At 40.9% G+C, this 18811-nt stretch overlaps 1 protein-coding gene across 10 annotated transcripts in view; it reads right to left on the reverse strand.

The window, feature by feature from the left end:
- The window catches only part of LOC128732794 (forkhead box protein O), a 197621-nt gene that overhangs the window by 39830 nt on the left and 138980 nt on the right, over positions 1-18811 (reverse strand). For all 10 annotated transcript variants that reach the window (XM_053826177.1, XM_053826175.1, XM_053826176.1 and 7 more), the window contains exons 5-10: positions 16410-16494; positions 15939-16199; positions 15304-15478; positions 15045-15213; positions 5977-6098; positions 5678-5917 (exon numbers count right to left, since the gene is read on the reverse strand). In XM_053826177.1, coding sequence (XP_053682152.1) covers positions 5708-5917; positions 5977-6098; positions 15045-15213; positions 15304-15478; positions 15939-16199; positions 16410-16494 — 1022 coding nt within the window. In that variant the 3' untranslated portion in view covers positions 5678-5707. The remainder of the gene's footprint in view (positions 1-5677; positions 5918-5976; positions 6099-15044; positions 15214-15303; positions 15479-15938; positions 16200-16409; positions 16495-18811) is intronic.

Here is an 18811-nt window from a genome sequence, read left to right on the forward strand (position 1 = left end):
AATTGATGGAAACGCTAGACCACTGGTACACAAGCCGTACACAGTGGCTTTTAAGCATCGCGAAAAAGTAGCTGAACATTTAGATGCGCTAGAATCCAAGGGCATTCTTGAGAAAATTGATCACGCTGAGTGGGCTTCTCCTATCGTAGTAGTCGTAAAACCAAACAAGAGTGATATTCGAGTTTGTATGGATGGGTCCAAAACGATAAATCCATATATTTCGTCTCATCATTATCCTCTCCCGTTAATCGATGAGTTAATTACTAACAAGAGTGGAGCGCGAACCTTTGCAGTGATCGATCTGAGGGGAGCTTATCAACAGCTCATGGTGTCAGACGATACAAAAAACTTACTTGCTATTAACACACACAAAGGGTTATATGCCTATAAGCGGTTACCGTTCGGAGTGAAACCGGCGGCAACACTCTTTCAGTCAGCAATGGATAAAATTCTTCTAGGGATCCCTAAGGTTCAAGTATATATTGATGATATCCTTATTTGGGCAGAGACAGATGAGGAATTACTAGGAACGATTAAAATGGTTTTAGATAGGCTAGAGCGTTATAACGTAAAAATAAATTCCGAAAAGTGTCAGTGGTTTGTTTCCCATGTGAAATATTTGGGCCACATTCTCTCGGAGGCAGGAGTATCGCCAAATCCAGAGAAAGTGAGAGCGATAACGGCCGTGCCAGAGCCAACATCACCTACACAGCTAAAGTCATTTCTCGGAATGATTTCGTTTTATTTGAAGTTTGTACCCAAACTTAATATTATCTTATCTCCACTTCATGAGCTTTTAAACAAAGGGCGTAAATGGGAGTGGGACCTCAAGTGCCAGCAAGCTTTCGAAAAAAGTAAAAGATATTTATTGAATGCACAAATCCTAACCCATTTTGATCCTTCCAAGTCTATAACAGTTTTGTGCGACGCAAGTGATGATGGAATCTCAGGTATACTATGCCATACGATAGAGGGGGAAGAAAAACCAGTGTTTTTTACGTCGCGAAAACTGTCAAAAGCAGAAAAAAAATACCCAATCCTTCATAGAGAAGCATTGGCTATTGTTTTCGCAATGGAAAAATTTTACAAATATGTCTTGGGCCAAAAGGTTTCAATTATTACAGATCATTAACCGCTGGTTGGGGTATTTAAAGGAAAAAAAGGGGGACCGACGATAATCGCTAATAGGTTGCAACGATATTTTTTAAGATTGTCAATATTTGATTACACAATCACTTACAAACCGGGAAGAGAAAATTATGCAGCTGATTGTTTATCGAGATTGCCCTTACAACAACATCTAAGTTCAGCCGATTTACAAGAAAGTCAACGTAGCTCATTAACGGGACTTAATTATTTAGTAGAGGACAGAAAGATCAATTTAAATGTGGAAATTATTAGTAAACATTCCAAAACCGACCCAATAATTTCAACGGTCATGTCTCACGTACAGCATGGATGGCCTAAGCATGTTTGTGGAACAATATTAAAAACATTTCATGCAAAAAAGAAAGAATTAAATATTGAACATGGCTGCTTGATTTTTCAAGATAGAACCGTCATTCCCGCATCCTTGAAATTACCTGCATTAGAATTGCTACACGCAAATCATCGGGGTATGTGCAAAATGAAACAAATCGCAAGGATGCATCTATTTTGGTATAATATTAATGCGGACATAGAGGCATGGTCAAATTCTTGCAAACAATGCCTGTTACAGGGGGTAAACAAAACTCCAAAAATTTACGGTAACTGGCCAGCAACCAATACACCTTTCGAGCGCATTCATGTTGATTTCTTTCAAAAATTTAATCACACGTTTTTGATTCTAGTTGATGCCTACTCTCGCTGGCTAGAAGTTAGAAAAATGAATAAAACTACAGCCATTGACGTTTCACGAGAGTTAGATAACGTATTTTCTACGTTTGGTTTCGCAAAAACTCTCGTGAGCGACAATGGTCCGCCCTTCAGCAGCGCGGAGTTTAAAAGGTACTGCTTAAGAAGAAATATAGAACACATTACGTCTCCCCCATATCACCCCGCTAGCAATGGTTTGGCAGAAAGAGCAGTTCAAACCACAAAAGCTGTGTTGAGTAAGCTAATCAATGAGAACGAGTATTCTTCATCATTACAGATCGACAATGAAATTCAAAAATTTTTACACCACCATCATCAAACCCCAACAACAGAAGATGGAATAGTACCCAATCAACGTATATTCGCATTCAACCCTCGTACGGAACTCACTAGCATTAAAACGCCTAGCCGTTCTATCTTTGCTCAACAAACTACAGAAAATATCGAATCAAAGAATCAACTAAATCCACAGGACAAAGTTATTTATACAACCAACATTAACGGCAAATCTTTTACTTGTGAGGCTATAGTAATCAAAGCATTATCAACCTTAACTTATTTGATTAATATAGAAGGTACCATAAAAAAAGCGCATAAAAACCAGCTAAGAAAAATTTCAAGAAAAACGTTTGTATTAAAAAATAGTTCAGATCCTTATAAAAATGAATCAAATCATGAAAGTTTAGAGGAGCCAAATGAAAGCGAGGAAGGTTTAGAGCGTAGGAATGAAGAACATAATGAACCACAAAACCAAACACAAGATTACTTGCGACGGTCCAAAAGACAAGGAACAAAAAAGCACAGCAATCTAAATTTAGAAAAATTATCCAAAAAGCAATGAACCAACCACATTTCTCCGAGACGAATAATGTAGATTACACTTTTTATTTTCATATTATTATATTATTCATATTATTAAAACTACGTTAAGGGTGGTGGTGCAAATAAAACTGGAAAGTAGGTGAATTAATTTAAGGGTGGAGGTGTAATGGGAATGAGTTCCACTCATTTAAGATACTCATAGCGCGCAATAAAGATCAGTCTTATTTGGAGTCTCAACGTGTAAGGACGTTTATGTCACTCGAGACTGTATCCGAAGTTCCCCTAAATGGGTTTTGTATAAATCTGCAAATGTGACAGTTTCAGTTTCCGGCTATGACTCTTTTATGTACAACATCTTAGAGCTATATTATGCAATATAAGAACTCAAAGAACTAATACAAAGATCAAACGTCTTCGCAAACACCGGCCAATGGAATGTATCCGTAGTTTTCGGAATTCTGAACAGACATTTATATTTTCCGGTTCGTAACATTCGGGCTCAACTAGTTTACTATATTTGACGTGCTTTTCTATCCCATTCTATTGCTCGACTGTTTTTTCACATTTCCTTTTTCTATTTCTTTTTCTTATTACTTTTCTCCACTACATGCATTCTTGTTTTGCATTGCAATTTCCCTTTCCCATTGTGTTCTTCTGTATGCAGCAGCCCGGGTGTTCATTTTTGTTTTCACCCGCATAATTGAATGATTTATTTTTGGCAAAAATTTAACTGTCTACATGGTTGAATCATACAATATATAAATTTACGTTTAAAATAAAGTTCTGCAACGTAAAGTGTATAAACATACCAGTCCAAACTCCAGTCATTTCCGTTCGACAGTTACGCGACCATACGTCGAACCAGGAAATACCAAAATACCAAAGAGTGTACACCATCACTATACGGAGGGTCTGAACGGCTCTAGAGTGAAGCCGCCATTTCGACGCTTTATCGCTTTAATTAAACACTTTGGGTTTTCTGCGTGGTAAGAGACCCCACTTCACAGGTCCCTAAATTGACTCGAAGGAACACTTCCGGCGTCAGTAAGTAAGCAGGAAAATTAAACGAAATCATCTCGAGTGACTTCACCTCTGATTCAACTCCCACCACCACCCAGGTTCGCCCTATGAAGCTGAATCACGCACTGCACCAAGGTCTGTTTTTGGCTGCTCGGCATGTGGTGAAGCTAAGAAAATCAAATTCACCCCTGCTGAGTTGATTGATCTTTCCCAGGGAAAGGCAACCGAGTGGAAGGATACAGATCAGGCGATTAGTATAAATTATGCAAGAAATTATGCTTTGGCAAATGAGCGCGAACCGACGCAGAGTGCGGAATAAAAACAGTACTCGTCCCGTCCAACCCGGCAAGGGCAAACACAGGACGCTGCTAAAAGCTGCTGGCTTTCAACGCCTCATCAACTCCGTGCATTCTAAAGCGCTCCTTATTGTTTCTTTTTTTCTACATATTTTCTGCTAGTTTCGCTTGTCTACTGCCAACTATGACCATGTGGCTTCGCCTGAATAGCTATCGCTACTTTCGTTATCGTAGCTTGGAGATTTTACATCGTTAGATGAGCGAGAAAGGGGTCGGAAAACGGATTTTTTTCTTTGATGGTAGATGTCAAGAAATATCTAAGGATTGTGCCGAAAATAACAAGAAACGGTTGCTTAAGCTGGCTACCTCACAAGATTTAATTGATGGTAAAAACAGCTTAAAGTAGGAGCATTTTAAAGAAAAACTGAACGGTAGTTTCATTCAACTGTGATTTTTAAATAAACCCATTAAATTATCGTTTTAAATTCTTATGTTATTTTAAAAGTAAAATATATATGATTTAACATATATCGTAAGCTAGGTTGGCAATGTTCGAAGAAATCCCACTCCAGTTGGAATAATATAATCTCGCTGTTTTCCCAGTGCATCGAAAGCAGGGTTCGAGGTTGAAAATTTTCCAGGAATCTCCAACAAAAAAGCAACACTCAAGTGCCGAAACTTCTTAAAACAAATTATCCGCACATTATTCGCCCTAACACCGGCACCGCAAGCAGCATCGCCAGGACTTTCACCTTTCCATGTCGCGGTCGGGCCGAAATTGATGCATCGTGTTTTCTCCAGGCTTATATTAACGTAACACGCTTCGTCGACAGGTTGGGCGAAACCACTTTTTAACCTGGGAGAAAAAAGTTAAGCGTCATCCATCAATGAAGTGTTGAATATATTCAGCACACTAGATTGAAGCATCCCTCAAAGGAGTAACCGGTCTTGATTAATCAGAGTGAAAACATTCTAAGAACAAGGATTCGAGAGGCCCTGACGTATATGTATGAAATCTTGTTTAAGAATTTTCTTTTTCTCAACACGGCCATTCCACAGCCACCGTCTTGAATGTTTGTAGAAGCAGGATTTTTTTTTGGCTGCGATTCCGGGAGGGCTACTTCACGTCTTGACGATAGCGTTTGGCATCGACAGCCAAAGTGCGGTGAGGGAATATGAAAAATGTGGAAAAGGAACAAACTTTCGCGCTTGACTTGTGGATAAAAGTTTTTCCACAACCTACGCAAAAAAACATAGATCGACCACTCTAAGACTCTACGTCGGCATATACATCCCCGGAACTTGTGCTCGAGATGAGCTGTCGAAAGGCAACATTCCGGCAGTCAGTTTGTGGATCGGAAATAGCAGTGAAGGTGGGTAGCTCATAGAAGAAAAATGACCATGGCTACAAAGTGTGCAAGAACCGGCTGATGACGGCGAAAGATGGAAAATGTTAAAGTTGGAAATAATTTGCTGATTGACTTTTTGGCGTCAGCCAGTCACGGTGTGATGCACCGTGCGATAAGTTAGCAGTGTAAAGTTTCCCTTCATTAGAAAGTTTGCATATTTTCGGTAGCGCTAATTTGAAATACAATTACAGTACGCTGTCTCAGCCTTGGTGAGGCCCGCTGGCAGGCAAAGCATGGTTGATTCGATTCTAACAGATATTTCAAACAACTCACCATCAAGTACGCTCCAATTCACAGCCACCCTCAGTGAACCCAGGACGGTGGTGTGACGCTCGTCCGGGCTGTGTACTGACCGTGGGGCAGCGGTGCGGTTGCCTGGTTCGGTGTTGCGGCTATTGCACTGATTGTCGAATCCTGCGAGTTAGAACTATTGGTTGGTGTGTAGGTGCTGTGGTTCGAAATTGGGAAATTGAAATCCAGCGATCCTTCCATACTAAGCTCGTGTTTTATCACCTGCAAAGTGGGTTTACAATCGAAAATTGAGCCGCAAAATCAAATTGAGACACACTTACTTCATCAACGTTGCACTCCAATCCGCCGGGAAAAGACTCCAAGTTGATGTTTATATCGTCTATATTTGTTTGATTATTTAACGCCTCCATAAATTGGCCCATTAACGTTTGCGGAGTATTGTCTGCAAGCAGAAATATATTGATTTTTACACATCAAGATTCGATGGAAGAAATGGTAATATTCAATACCAATACTGATAGAAAATAGGTTAAATCTTTCAGTTTGTCTGTATTTACTGTCAATAATTTGAAACATGTGCGTACAGCGGAAAACATTATCTATTACTATTTTTATATTAATCTGTGTGATATGACTATCACGAGATATGGAGTAGATTTTGGAAATTAAAACGACAAACAAAAATTTCGTAAAGTCTTAACGCCTAAGTTTGAGTTTAGAAATCAGCATTTACAATAAAATGTTTGAATGAACCTCATGACGTAGGACTTCGTCTTACGGAAAAGTACCATTCAACAACTCTAAAAAAGTACCCGTCAGGAAAGGGTCACGGTCATATTTCGAGCGCTAATAACTCAAATTCCCAAATTTCTCAAAGCAAATTCCCGATCGATTTTCATATGGAAAATTTTTCTCCAAGAATTATTTGTGGACCCTAAGCGTGTTTGGAGCTTCTACTAAACTGTGTAAACAATATCCATCCCAGCCAAGCCAAGTAGTCGCTTTTATGCGAATTTCTCCGTCGAGTCACTGAGATTGGCAATCATAAAAGTTGTAAGATAGGGCTTTCATTCCGAGAAGCATCTATAATTTATGGAATGTGTGCCGCAACAATTAATATTAAGAAACATTAACAGAACTGTTGGAATACACCCGTTGAATCCTTGTTCAGTGATACTGAAGATTCCAGATGACACTGAGGATATTAGGCAGAATGGTGATACGTCTTGGTCAAGGATTTGCGTGAATGCCCTGAAACCGACACGCCTTGGGCAAAAAACCCCTCAGCAATGCAAAATAATTGCACTGCCAGTTGGTCAACATGTTGATATGAATGATTTTACAAAAAATAACTCCCGCTGAACACCAACTCGGAACAAACCCAATAACCCCGGTATTATTTTTCTACCACTAATTGACGAAATGAATTAGTGTAAAACACCAAACTTCGAAAGAGCGCGAGCAGTTCTTCGATGAACACCTCAAGGGCGAAGTTGCAGAAGGAGGTGGAACGAAAGTGCCCATGGAAGATAGTAATGTCCCAGTACTTGATCTTCAAAAAGTCAAACGAGAAATCGGGTTGCTGAAGACCAACAAAGCCGCATGGTTAGGAGCGCCTACCGGTAGAGCTTTATAAACATCGCCAAGAAACACCGACAATGGCTCCAACACTGGGTTATTTCCAAGATTTGGGCGGAGCAGAAGTTACCGGAGGAATGGATGGAAAGAGTGGTTTCTACAATCTACAAAAAGGGTGATCGGCCCGACTGCTGCAACTATCGCGGCATAACGCTGATAAACGCCCTCTACAAGGTACTTTCGCAGATCCTGTTATGCCAGCTGTCACCGATAGCACGGGGTGCCGTTGGGAATTGCCAGGCGGCCTTCATGAAGGCTCGCGCAACTGCAGACCAGATTTTTACCATCCAACAGATCTTGCAGAAATGTTGGAAGTACAACGTGCCGACGCATCGCATCTTTATTGGTTTCAAAGCAGCATATAATACAATCGATCGAGACCAGCTACGGCAGATAATGCCGAACACGGTGGTTCCCGATAAGCTGACGCGACTAACCAGAGCTAGATTGGATCGAGTGATGTGTTCCGTGAACATCTCACGAACACTCTCGAGTACACAGAGTTCGGCAGGAACAAGTTTAGCTACAAGGGGTGCAGCTTATACAATGCTCTACCGGAAACGTGTAAAATGGCTACCAACTTAAACAGCTTCAAAGCGTGCCTAAGAAAAAGCATGAAGCAGATTTCCCAATACCTTCGTTAATGGCAAAAACTCTACTCATCCTTGTTTGTGTTTTTCTTCTCGTCTCTCACCGCCCAACCACCTAGGTACCCACCTCCGACAATCCGCCACCCTACGCTACCACCGCCAGCCGTCTAATGCAGCAGTCATCAGCCACCCACTACAGTGCATCAATAAAATCAGGGCATCTATTATACGCATCCAAAAATGAGCAGGTTTTGCACCCGTTGGAGGAAATGCTTGAAAGGAGTTATACTGGGCTTTTCCTTGCACCATAAGAATAAATTTCAATATTACTGTTCAAATTATCGAAGCACTCAAAAAAGTGGGGTCTAAGAGGATTAGGCTAAAAATGAATGCGTCTAAGATCAAATACATTAAAGGAAGAGGCTCGAAAGAAATAAACACGTGCCTCACACGGACGGTAACCATTGACGGCGACGAACTAAAAGTGGTAAATGAGTACGTGTATTTGGGCTTGCTGATGACCGCGGCCAACTAGCAACGAGATCTAGCGGTGCATTCAAGCGGGAAACTCGGGGCCTTCATCACCCCTAGCAAAACACTACGATCAAGAAGCATACGCCGCCGTATGAAGCTGACAATGTACGGCAATTCTATATGGACTTGAAACCGTAACGCTGACACCCGACCGTTGGTTTCAACTCGATTTCAACCAAATTTGATGTAATTGCTTATTTATTTGCTGGACACGTGGCCAGAATGCCCGATGAAAGAGTAGCCAAAACTATTTTCAGCAGAGAACCAGGAAGAGGCCGTAGACTCCGAGGCAGATCCCGCACTCGAAGAGAATGCACGTTCAGCTGGTATTCGTGGGGATTGGAGAACGGCAGCCCAGGACCGACGGTACTGGAGAACCATAATTCGTTCGGCGCAGGATCGGTAACGGACCGTTGCCACTAAAGTAAGTAAGCGAGCTTATTTAATTTTCTAAAGTTTTGCCCGAAATCCCCCTTGCAGTGGCACTTCTCCATTTTTCTCAGATTAAAAAAAAAATCATTTTTCATGATCATATGTCCGTAAAGCAAATTGCGATAGAAGTATACCTATACACTTTTATCATAGGCTTTTGGACAATCATTATGTGTTTTTGTTTTGTAAATAATCTCAAACCCTCACTGCGCTTCTGGTTGTCTTGTTCCTACCGGATTTGAATCAAATACCATCTTTGCAGGGTAGTTGTCCGGCATTCTTGCAACATGCCATGCTCATCATATCCGTCCAGCTTTAGTTACCTTTTGGATACTGGATTCGCCATAGGCTGTGCGAGTCATGATTCATCCTCCGCCTCCATACTCCGTTCTTCTGTACGCCGCAGAAGATCATTCCTAGCACTCGTTTTTCGAAAACTCCGAGCACTCGCATGTCCTCCTCGAGCATTGCCCATGTTTCATGCCCGTGAGGAACAACCGGTCTAATTGCGCAATTGTTTGAGAAGCCCAAAGTAAGCACGACTTCCGCTGATAATACGCCTCCGAATCTCACGGTTGGTATTAATGTCCGTCGTTACCAATGAGCCAAAGTAGACTAGTTCGTCGACTACCTCAAACTCATCGCTGTCGATCATTACATTACTGCCCAAGCGGCATCGGTCGGCATCGATTGCGCTGAACAGTACGTTTTAGACGTATTTACCTTTAACCCAATCTTTTCCGTTTCGTCTTGTAGTCTGGTGTACAGCCACCGCCACAGGGGTTCTGCCGATAATACCCATATCATCAGCAAAGCAGACGATTTGACTAGATTTATTGAAGATCGTTCCCCGCGTGTTGATATCTACTCGGTTCATGACACCTTGTAGCGCTATGATGAACGGCAGGCATGGGAGACCATCACCTCGACGAAGCCCTCTGTGTGATTTGAATGACCTGGAAAATCCGCCGGAAACAGAACAGAGCATTGTGTACCATCCATCAAAAAAATAATCAGCCTGATGAGCTTCCTGTGAAGCCGATCTCGTCCATGATTTTCCATAATTCTTTCCGGTCGATGGTATCATATGCTGCTTTGAAGTCAACGAACAAATGGTGCGTGGGAACTCTGTTTTCACCACCCTTTTTGGAGGATATGGCGCAGTGTAAATATTTGATCAGTTGTAGACCGACCTTCGACGTAGCTGGCTTGATAAGTTCCCACGAATCTGTTCGCAATTGGTGATAATAGTAGGCGGAAAATGATTTGGGACTTTTCAGGCGGCATTGAGAGCGGTGATCGTTCGATAATTCTCATAGTCCAACTTGCCGCCCTTTGTATATTCTGGTCCCATTTGAATAAGCTCCACTCCGATGCCATCTTTTCCAGCTGATTTATTGTTCTTTAGCTGCATGATGGCTTCATTAACTTCGCCTATCGTTGGGGCTGGCACCTCTTCCCCGTTTGTTGCACCGTCTAAATCGCATTCGCCACCGCCAAATTCTCCACCTGGGCGTCATTCAGTTGCCCATCAAAGTGCTGCTTCCACCTGTCGGTCACCTCACGATCGTCCGTCAAAATACTGCCATTTTTATCCAGACACATTTCGGCTCGTAGAAAAATGCCTTTGCAGGATCTATTCAGTTTCGGGTAGAACTTTCGCGTTTCCTGAGAACGATGCAGACGCTCCAACTCGCTACATCTTTTCTGTTTGCGACCCGTTTCATCCGTTTTCAAAACTTATTTCATGCTGAATTTCGATAGTTGACATCATGAATATATCGCGACCAGGGATGGAAAATGAGTGATTTTGATCAAATCTGTGAGTTATCGCCACACGCACAGATCACGATCCACACAGTACATGACAAACGGTGAATCTTTAGCATTGATCACAAGATTTTGCTCTCTAAACAGTTTCACCAATCGATCACAGTATTCTATCTAGCTTAGCAGCGAGAGAAAAGGTTACTCACGTTGCTTGTATTGAGATTCATACGCTGCACACAACTAATCGTCCATAGGGTAACCAACTTATTTTAGACCACTGGTTGGGTCTGCTGTACATAATTTGGACACTTACAGCAAAATCAAATGAAAGTGTCCAAATTATATGGAGAGGATCCGGGAGTTTGAAATTTGATGTTCTTGATATTATTCCTACTGCAAACAGCTTCAGCGAGGTCCACAGCTAATGTCAAAAAATCTTTATATGTGTGCGTGGTGGAATACTTCAGTGCTGATTTTTTATTTTGTTTTGAATGTAGTGGTTCGTTCAAGTAGTCACTTAGAACCATAGATGCCTTTTACACAGATTTTTTGCACGCATAAATTTGGGACTAACCAATTATGTCAGTTCCTATGAGTTCTGGTTCTACCAATGTAATTGAAGTAATTAAAGTACTTCATAAACTATGTATATTACAGAAAAAAATACACTGGAAAAATTAAATATTGCGGAGCAAATGATAGGGTACCAAATTCATTTCATCGTATTCAAACTGAGTAAAGCTGTGGTAAAAGGCGGAAAACATTTTATCTTTAAAAAGCATGAAAATGTCTACAATGAAACGTTACGTGAAGTGTAAAAAATATATGAAGTTCTGTGCTAGGGACACGGACGCGTTTACGTAGAACTACGAATGTAGATAACATTCGACAATACGTGGCATTTACAAATGTTCAACGGTTTGTTTCACAAATTTATAATTTACTATATTATCAACAAATACCTTGAAACACGCATGATTCCTCCTCAGAATAAAAAAAAGAGAAGAGAAAAATTTACACTTTGCTCAGTCGCGAATTATTGTGCTCCGTTTTGTTTTAACTTTTCTCTTTTTTACTGACTGTGATAGCTCAACAACCTGCACATTGATATTCTACCTTCTACTCATTGAGGAGTGAACTGAGCAACAAAATGTCAATACACTTTTTGGCTGCCCATGATATGGGACACTGTTTAGACTTCTTGCAGCAGCAACAGTGCAAAAACTGTTGCATATGACGATAGTGGAAAATAGTTATGGCAACATTGGAATTCCCGTGCAGTAACTTTTTCGCTCAATGAGAAACTAAAGTTTGTTTATATTTCTCTATATTTTTAGCCTGTTTCGCTTTGCGTGGATGGATTTCTCATTTGTGGCAGCAGCTCTGCGCATTGTATTGAACAAAAAAGGTGCACTTTTTGCACAATGAGTGAGAAAATGGCAAGCCTGCCTTGAAATATAAAGTTTATCAAATTGCACATCATTTGTATCAACTGCTTGTTTACATGGCTTTCAATTTCTCGAATTAAACCACTTCATACTGCATTTGATGAATGGTATTTGTTTACTGGCTTAAAGAACTTGCTCAAAACATCCTAATAGTCATTGGATGCGCAACTTTTAGTTTAGCAAAAATAATAAAGAATTTATCTGCGTTAACATTTTTTGGCACTTTGCTTCTTGGTTATTTTCATATATTATAGCAATACAGTCAATAGTATGTAAAGAATTGCAAGCAACTAACTGACGCAGATCTTTGAGCGATTCTTTGATTCTTTGCTTAAATTGCTACGCCATGCATGAGTATTCCTCGTTTTTATCTCGTTTTCATACAAGACTTCGGTTTCGAGTATATTTTTAAAATTATCGATATAATCGGTTGAGGGGAAGGAATGGTTGCTTTTTTCTACAAGCTCATTTTTCGTTCGGACATCAATTTGGCCTGGCTTCAATGTTCAAATTATAAAATCGACTAAAGTAGTTTTAAACTTTTACAACGTTGTTAACTTTCAAAACATCAACTTGGTCTAGGTTTAATAGGTTAAATCTTTACCTAAGAGGCGCGAAAGCCTTGTCGTTTTTTTCCAATGTCGAAGTAGATGAATTCACAAGTGTATAAACTTGTCGTCGCGAGCCTGGGAAGCAAAATCATGCTTACGTGTGATTGGTTGATTCGTCAATTCTTGACAGTGATTGATGTTCATGCTTATTTCAATAGTGATATTACAAATTTCTATTATATTTGCCATATCGATCAAATTTTAGAAAAATTTCTGATCCACCGATAACTACTTTTCGTTACATGTCTATTTCTCTTACTTCTAATAAAGTCTGTCTACGTTAATAATAAAGTCCGTCACAAAATCCAAAAAAATTTAATTAGAATTTGTTCAAATTTATTAGTTATAAACTGAGCGAATAAAAATATCATAAGTACGTAAGATATGAGGCTAATATACCACGAACATCAAATTGATAAAAATGTAATTTCAATACTTTTGTCTGTAAAAGAGATTTTATATGGTAATGGCAATCTCATTAATATGCTTAATACCCCTCATACCGGAGCCGGACCGGAGTTGAATTAAAACAGCAATACATGTGTCCAAATTCCCTCCGGCGAACATTTTTAACGCAGTAGCCGTTTTGTCATTTATAAACACATGCAGAGTTGTCAATCAAGTGCAAAATTTGTCTGACGTGTATACGTTGTCAGTTCTCAAGCTAGTGAGTTTTCAAAATGGTTTTAAACTATTTAAAACAGTACAGAAGCACAAGTAAGGACGACGAAACAACTACTTCGTGCACCCCGAAAATTTTTTTAACAAAGCTTAAGGTTCAAGCGCTTGAAACAAGATGGAAGCAGCAGTTTAACCATGCCTTCATCGTTAATGGAAGCGGCAAATCCTGCTGTCTAGGCTGTAACTCCCAAATAAATAGAGAAACTAGACAACGCATCAACCAGGAATATTGGCAGTAAATTTCTTCGGAGCACGTTTAGAGCATTGAGGTCAAGCATAGGCGAGTAAACACGGAAGAATATAGAAAATTATACACCTATATATACCATCTGCAAGATACTCCGTCCAGCTCGAAGAGTGTATGCGGCCATTTTTTCCTGAATACCATTGGATATGAAAAATCAAGCAAGTATTGTATTATTATTTTAGGTATTAACCTGTAACCATTCCAAATAGCGATTCTGAGTTTCCCAACACATTCGAGCCGCAAATTACGTAGTTTTACTTCATTTGTTCCAAATTTGGGCGTACTTGGGTCATAATGGATTAAGGTATATCGTTTGTCAATTAGAATGCAGTTTCTTATCTGTTATTCAAAGTGGACTGCTGTTACAACTGGTTACGCAAAAATTGTTTTTAATGTAATATCACCAACCCCATGTTTAACTGCGATTCTTAACACCCAGTGCCTAGCGAGTAGAAGTTACTAGTAGTAAGTGCCTGTACAGTTTCATCGTCCTGTTAGAAAGCTTATTAAATTTCTTGTTCGATAACGGACTACAATCGACGACGGGGAGCAGGCGCAATTTGTATCCAAAAATAATTCAACTCGCCAGTGTCCCTAGAGTTTAGTATACGCCGCACACGCAATAAAGAGGTTGTAGAGTTTCCTTTTTACCTAGTATACTGTGATTCAATGGTTCACCAATACCTGTGATTCACAGCGCCTAGGGGAAAAGTTGGGTACGTATGCGATTTTAATTGGTTCCCATTATAGCTTGGTTCGGTACGTGGATTCCTAAGCTTGAGTAAAGAGGAATGTTATACAAACTTAATAAGCGTATCTTCAATTACCCTCCCTTACCTAATTTTCCGCTCTTTCCTCTTTACGTCTTATCACGCGCTGGAGATACTATCAAAACCTTTGCTTCATTACATTTTTGTACCGTTCCCTCCGTTTATTAGTAAACACTACCGTAATATCACCGCCAATCACCAGAGGATGTGCGGTTTTGTCTTAGAAAAATTACAAACTTTTACAAACTGATGAAAATGATATTCAAGGCCAGGTATTTCGAAAACTTAATCTTGATTTAATCTAAAAAAATTTTGCTGAGTATTTCAAGGCATTAACTAAAACACGGGAAATTGCAAATTTGCGTAACAACGTGTTAAACAATTTGAAAAATATCATTCATTGTTGCATTGTAGCTGCATTCGTAATTTTACGTCAACCCCACGGTCGTGTTCCTAGGCACACCCTTCCACACTTTTTAACATCTCACGTCACTGGATTTAATTTATTTAAATTATAGTACAGTGTCATAAAATCATCTAATTTTTAAAGCAGGGCTATAATTGACAATTTAAAACTCGAAGGAAGAATTTTGTTTGTAGGGAAATCGTCTAGTCTGTGCATTCGTAGTGTTCAGATCGTAAGCCAAACGGTAGGAAACCGACTTACCATTCTGATGCGTCGTCACCATACCGCAAACGGTGTTTGGTGTCAACGGAGGGCTGGTCGATGGCGTTCGCTGTATCACACGTGCTCCCACCAGCATGGCGTAATCCGGCGACGGTTCACTATGGGGATACGACGGTGACATGCCGGTTCCGGACGCGGGCGACATGCTCTGCAAATGTATCGAAATATAGCTGATTAGTACCTACGTGATTAGGAGTGTGGAGACCGAATCTTAGGGCCACCCATAGCGTTTACGCACCTCGCGGGCATTGTTTTGTAGCATACAGGTACACTGTTGCAGGCGGTGAATCGGACAGTGGCTCTGCTGCTGCTGGAAACCGAATGGTTGGGCCACCGTCGCATGCAAAGAGTACGGCTGCGGTGGCTGATATGGTGGTGGAGGTTGGCTGTGAAGCGTCGTTGCTTGGTTGAACCTGTTCCAGAAGTATGGCCAGGAGAGTGGAAATACACTTTGATAATAACAATTTTGATTGAGCGTCAAGGTGTGTCTAGTTGTTAATGAGATTTCCATGCAAATGTATATTGTGACCTATACATCCTTCTGTCATCTCATCAAACATTAAGATTGCATCACTAATCTATGATTGAAAGATTGTATTTAACTTCTTCTAACACAGACATGCTACTATCAACTATCTTAAATCATTCTAGTCAAAATTGTCATAAAAAGCTGCATGCATTTCGAACAACTTAGCCGTGGGAAAGCAACAAAATGTACGAAATAAACGTTAGTAAACAGTCAACCTGCAGTTAGATTCGCACAATCCCATCTCCGGCGTTCGTGATTCGTAATGGTTTAGGATACATTAGTCTCATAGTAAAGACGATGCGGATGAGTAGTGATGAGTGAGCCACAATACTTGCTATACTGACCCTTTGAAGAAATCAGTCTGCTGCAGTGTAAGTTCATCCGCAAATGATCCGGCCAGTTGATCCAGTTGGGATTGCCCCTGGGGGGTGACCTCCGTTTCGACGATCTGACCACTCTCCGTAGGGTCTGCCAGTTCTGCCAGATCCGGCGGATAGGTCCACGTGTTATCGATTCCTACTATAGACTGGATCGGGCTCAAGCGACCGCATGAGCTCGCATTCGACGAGGCACGTTGCCGAAAGTCGGGGGACAGTTGAAAGGTACTAATAATAGTAAAATAGTAATGTATAAACATATAAATCATAAAACGAAACGAGAGAGGAACCCAAGTTTTTTTGCAGCAGCAAATTAACTCTAAACAATTCATTCACAAGATCGTAATGAAAAAATCTACGAGAGCACATTGAAAGCAAGCATTTTGGAAGAAACTGGAAATGTCTAAAGCATCGTTTTGAGTCAGCTTAGATACATACCTCTGCCGGGGACTGTCCGGAAACGCGTCCAAGTTTTCACTTATGCTACTGCTGGGCGACGGAGTGGCATCGTTTAAAGCGTTAGCTGCAATTAGAAAAGGAAATTTTCATTAGCAAAAAGTTGCGAGTAACTTATGGGGGAAATCTATGTACTTTATAAAGATTGTCTTTTAAAAATTATTTAGAAGCACTAAAATGCTGAATCATCCAAGCTAGGTCTCCCACTCGAACCATTCTGATATCAATATAATATAAGCGAATGCCTGCCTATGGGTTCATTAAAAATTCAAAAACCACAAATACGTTTAACGTGGAAAAAGTTAGGAAGCTATTTTCATTCAACTAATCAGTTTTGCACTGCTTCAAGGATAGGGGAGACCTGATTTCGATAATTCCAAAACCACCGAAACAGACTATTCTTTGATTGAAACATTGACAGACTATTTCGTTAGGGTAGTAGTAGCAGCAATAATAGAAGCGCTATTGAAGTATTTGTGGACCGGTGACCGGACGAGAGCCATAAATACGATAGTCATACGGACGGTTGCCATACGTACGAATGCCATATAGACGAATGCCATAATGTATGTTTGTCATAATGGACGGGAGCCATACAGATGGATGCCATAATGTATGTTTGCCGTAATGGACGAAAGCCATAATGTACGTTTGCCATAATTCATATATTCAACGTTTCCTAGATGATTCAGGGCGAGCCGGCCGCAGGCAACGGCGAGTGTTCGCCGATGACCCGCCGTCGGAAGCGCCGGCCACTGCGGGGGAGGGGGGGGTCAGTCCCCCCGCAGAAATCACATCTGTCTAGGTCTATTCGTTTTCCTAGGTTTACCGTCGTCTAGTTAGTTTTCCCTAGTCCTCGCATCGAGATACTCTTTACAAAATGAAAAGCGGCAAAGCTGCTTTTTTTACACTGAATCTGTTAGGCCTCTTGCGACATGGTCGCGCTGGTCCTTTAAGCTTTGAACTGGTCGAAGTATAGTTCTGGGCCTCCATACCAAAAATATGAATTATGGCAAACGTACATTATGGCATTCGTCTGTATGGCTCCCGTCTATTATGGCAAGCATACATTATGACATTCGTCTGTATGGCAATCGTACGTATGGCAACTGTCCGTATGGCAAACGTATATATGGCTGATGGGGTGTCGTCGCAATTGCTAATGCAATAAATGACTGGGGAAGTGACTCCGTTCAGAATCCAAACACATAACAAACGGTGTATCGTTGGACTGATTCCACCGGGTTTTGGTAGTGCTCGGGACCAAAAACAGCAACACTACACTGAAAAATTAGTTTCGTATTTTTTAGAAAAAAATATACATAATTCAAAAATATTCATTCATATTCATATTTATATTCATTAGATGCACGATTATGGCCTGACATCGTTATCGACGAAATCGGGCTGCTAAAAATTGTATGTAACAGAAAATATAGTTACTTGTGCAATTTAACCCGCTTGATATGCAGTCGTCGTGGTTCTGTGGTTTGCGGTGTCATCGGTTGTCCTTACGGTAATATAACAAACGAGCTTAGCTTCGATTCCCAATCATAGGAGCGATCATTTTTTCGCAGAAAAAAGAAATTTATCTTCCGCTAGGTGTCGCTATTATACTGTTATCATGAGCTTTTATAATATTCGTATAATGCGCATTATCGTAGTCGATGAATTTGTCTACCTTGGCTCACTGGTAACGGCGGACAATGATACTAGCCGTGAGTTTCGGAGGCGTATTATCAGCGGAAGTCGTGCTTACTATGGGTTCCACAAGCAATTGCGGTCGAGCAGACTAAGTCCCCGTACAAAGTGCACCTTGTACAAGACGCTTATTAGACCGGTTGTTCTCTACGGGCATGAAACATGGACAATGCTCGAGGAGGACCTGCGAGTGCTCGGAGTTTTCGAACGACGAGTGCTAAGAACGATCTTCGGCGGCGTACAGGAGAACGGAATATGGAGGCGGAGGATGAACCATGAACTCGCACAGCTATATGGCGAACCCAGTATCCAGAAGGTAGCTAAAGCTGGACGGATACGATGGGCAGGGCATGTTGCAAGAATGCCGGACAACTACCCTGCAAAGATGGTGTTCGCCTCAAATCCGGTAGGATTAAGACGACCAGGAGCGCAGCGAGCAAGATGGTTAGATCAGGTGGAGCGAGATCTGGCGGAGAGTACTCTGTGTCCGAGGAATTGGAGAGCGGTAGCCCTCAACCGAGTTACATGGAGAAATTTTGTTCAACAGGCTTTATCTTAGGACGGCAAGCCACCTAAGTAAGTAAGTAAGTATAATGCGCATATGCATTGCTCCCTTCTTTTCGAAGGTTTTCACTTGTGATCCTAGACTAATTGGACCAGTTGATGGAGCTGTGGTTCTAGCC

The sequence above is a fragment of the Sabethes cyaneus genome, chromosome 1, assembly GCF_943734655.1.
Source record: "Sabethes cyaneus chromosome 1, idSabCyanKW18_F2, whole genome shotgun sequence".
NCBI lineage: Eukaryota > Metazoa > Arthropoda > Insecta > Diptera > Culicidae > Sabethes > Sabethes cyaneus.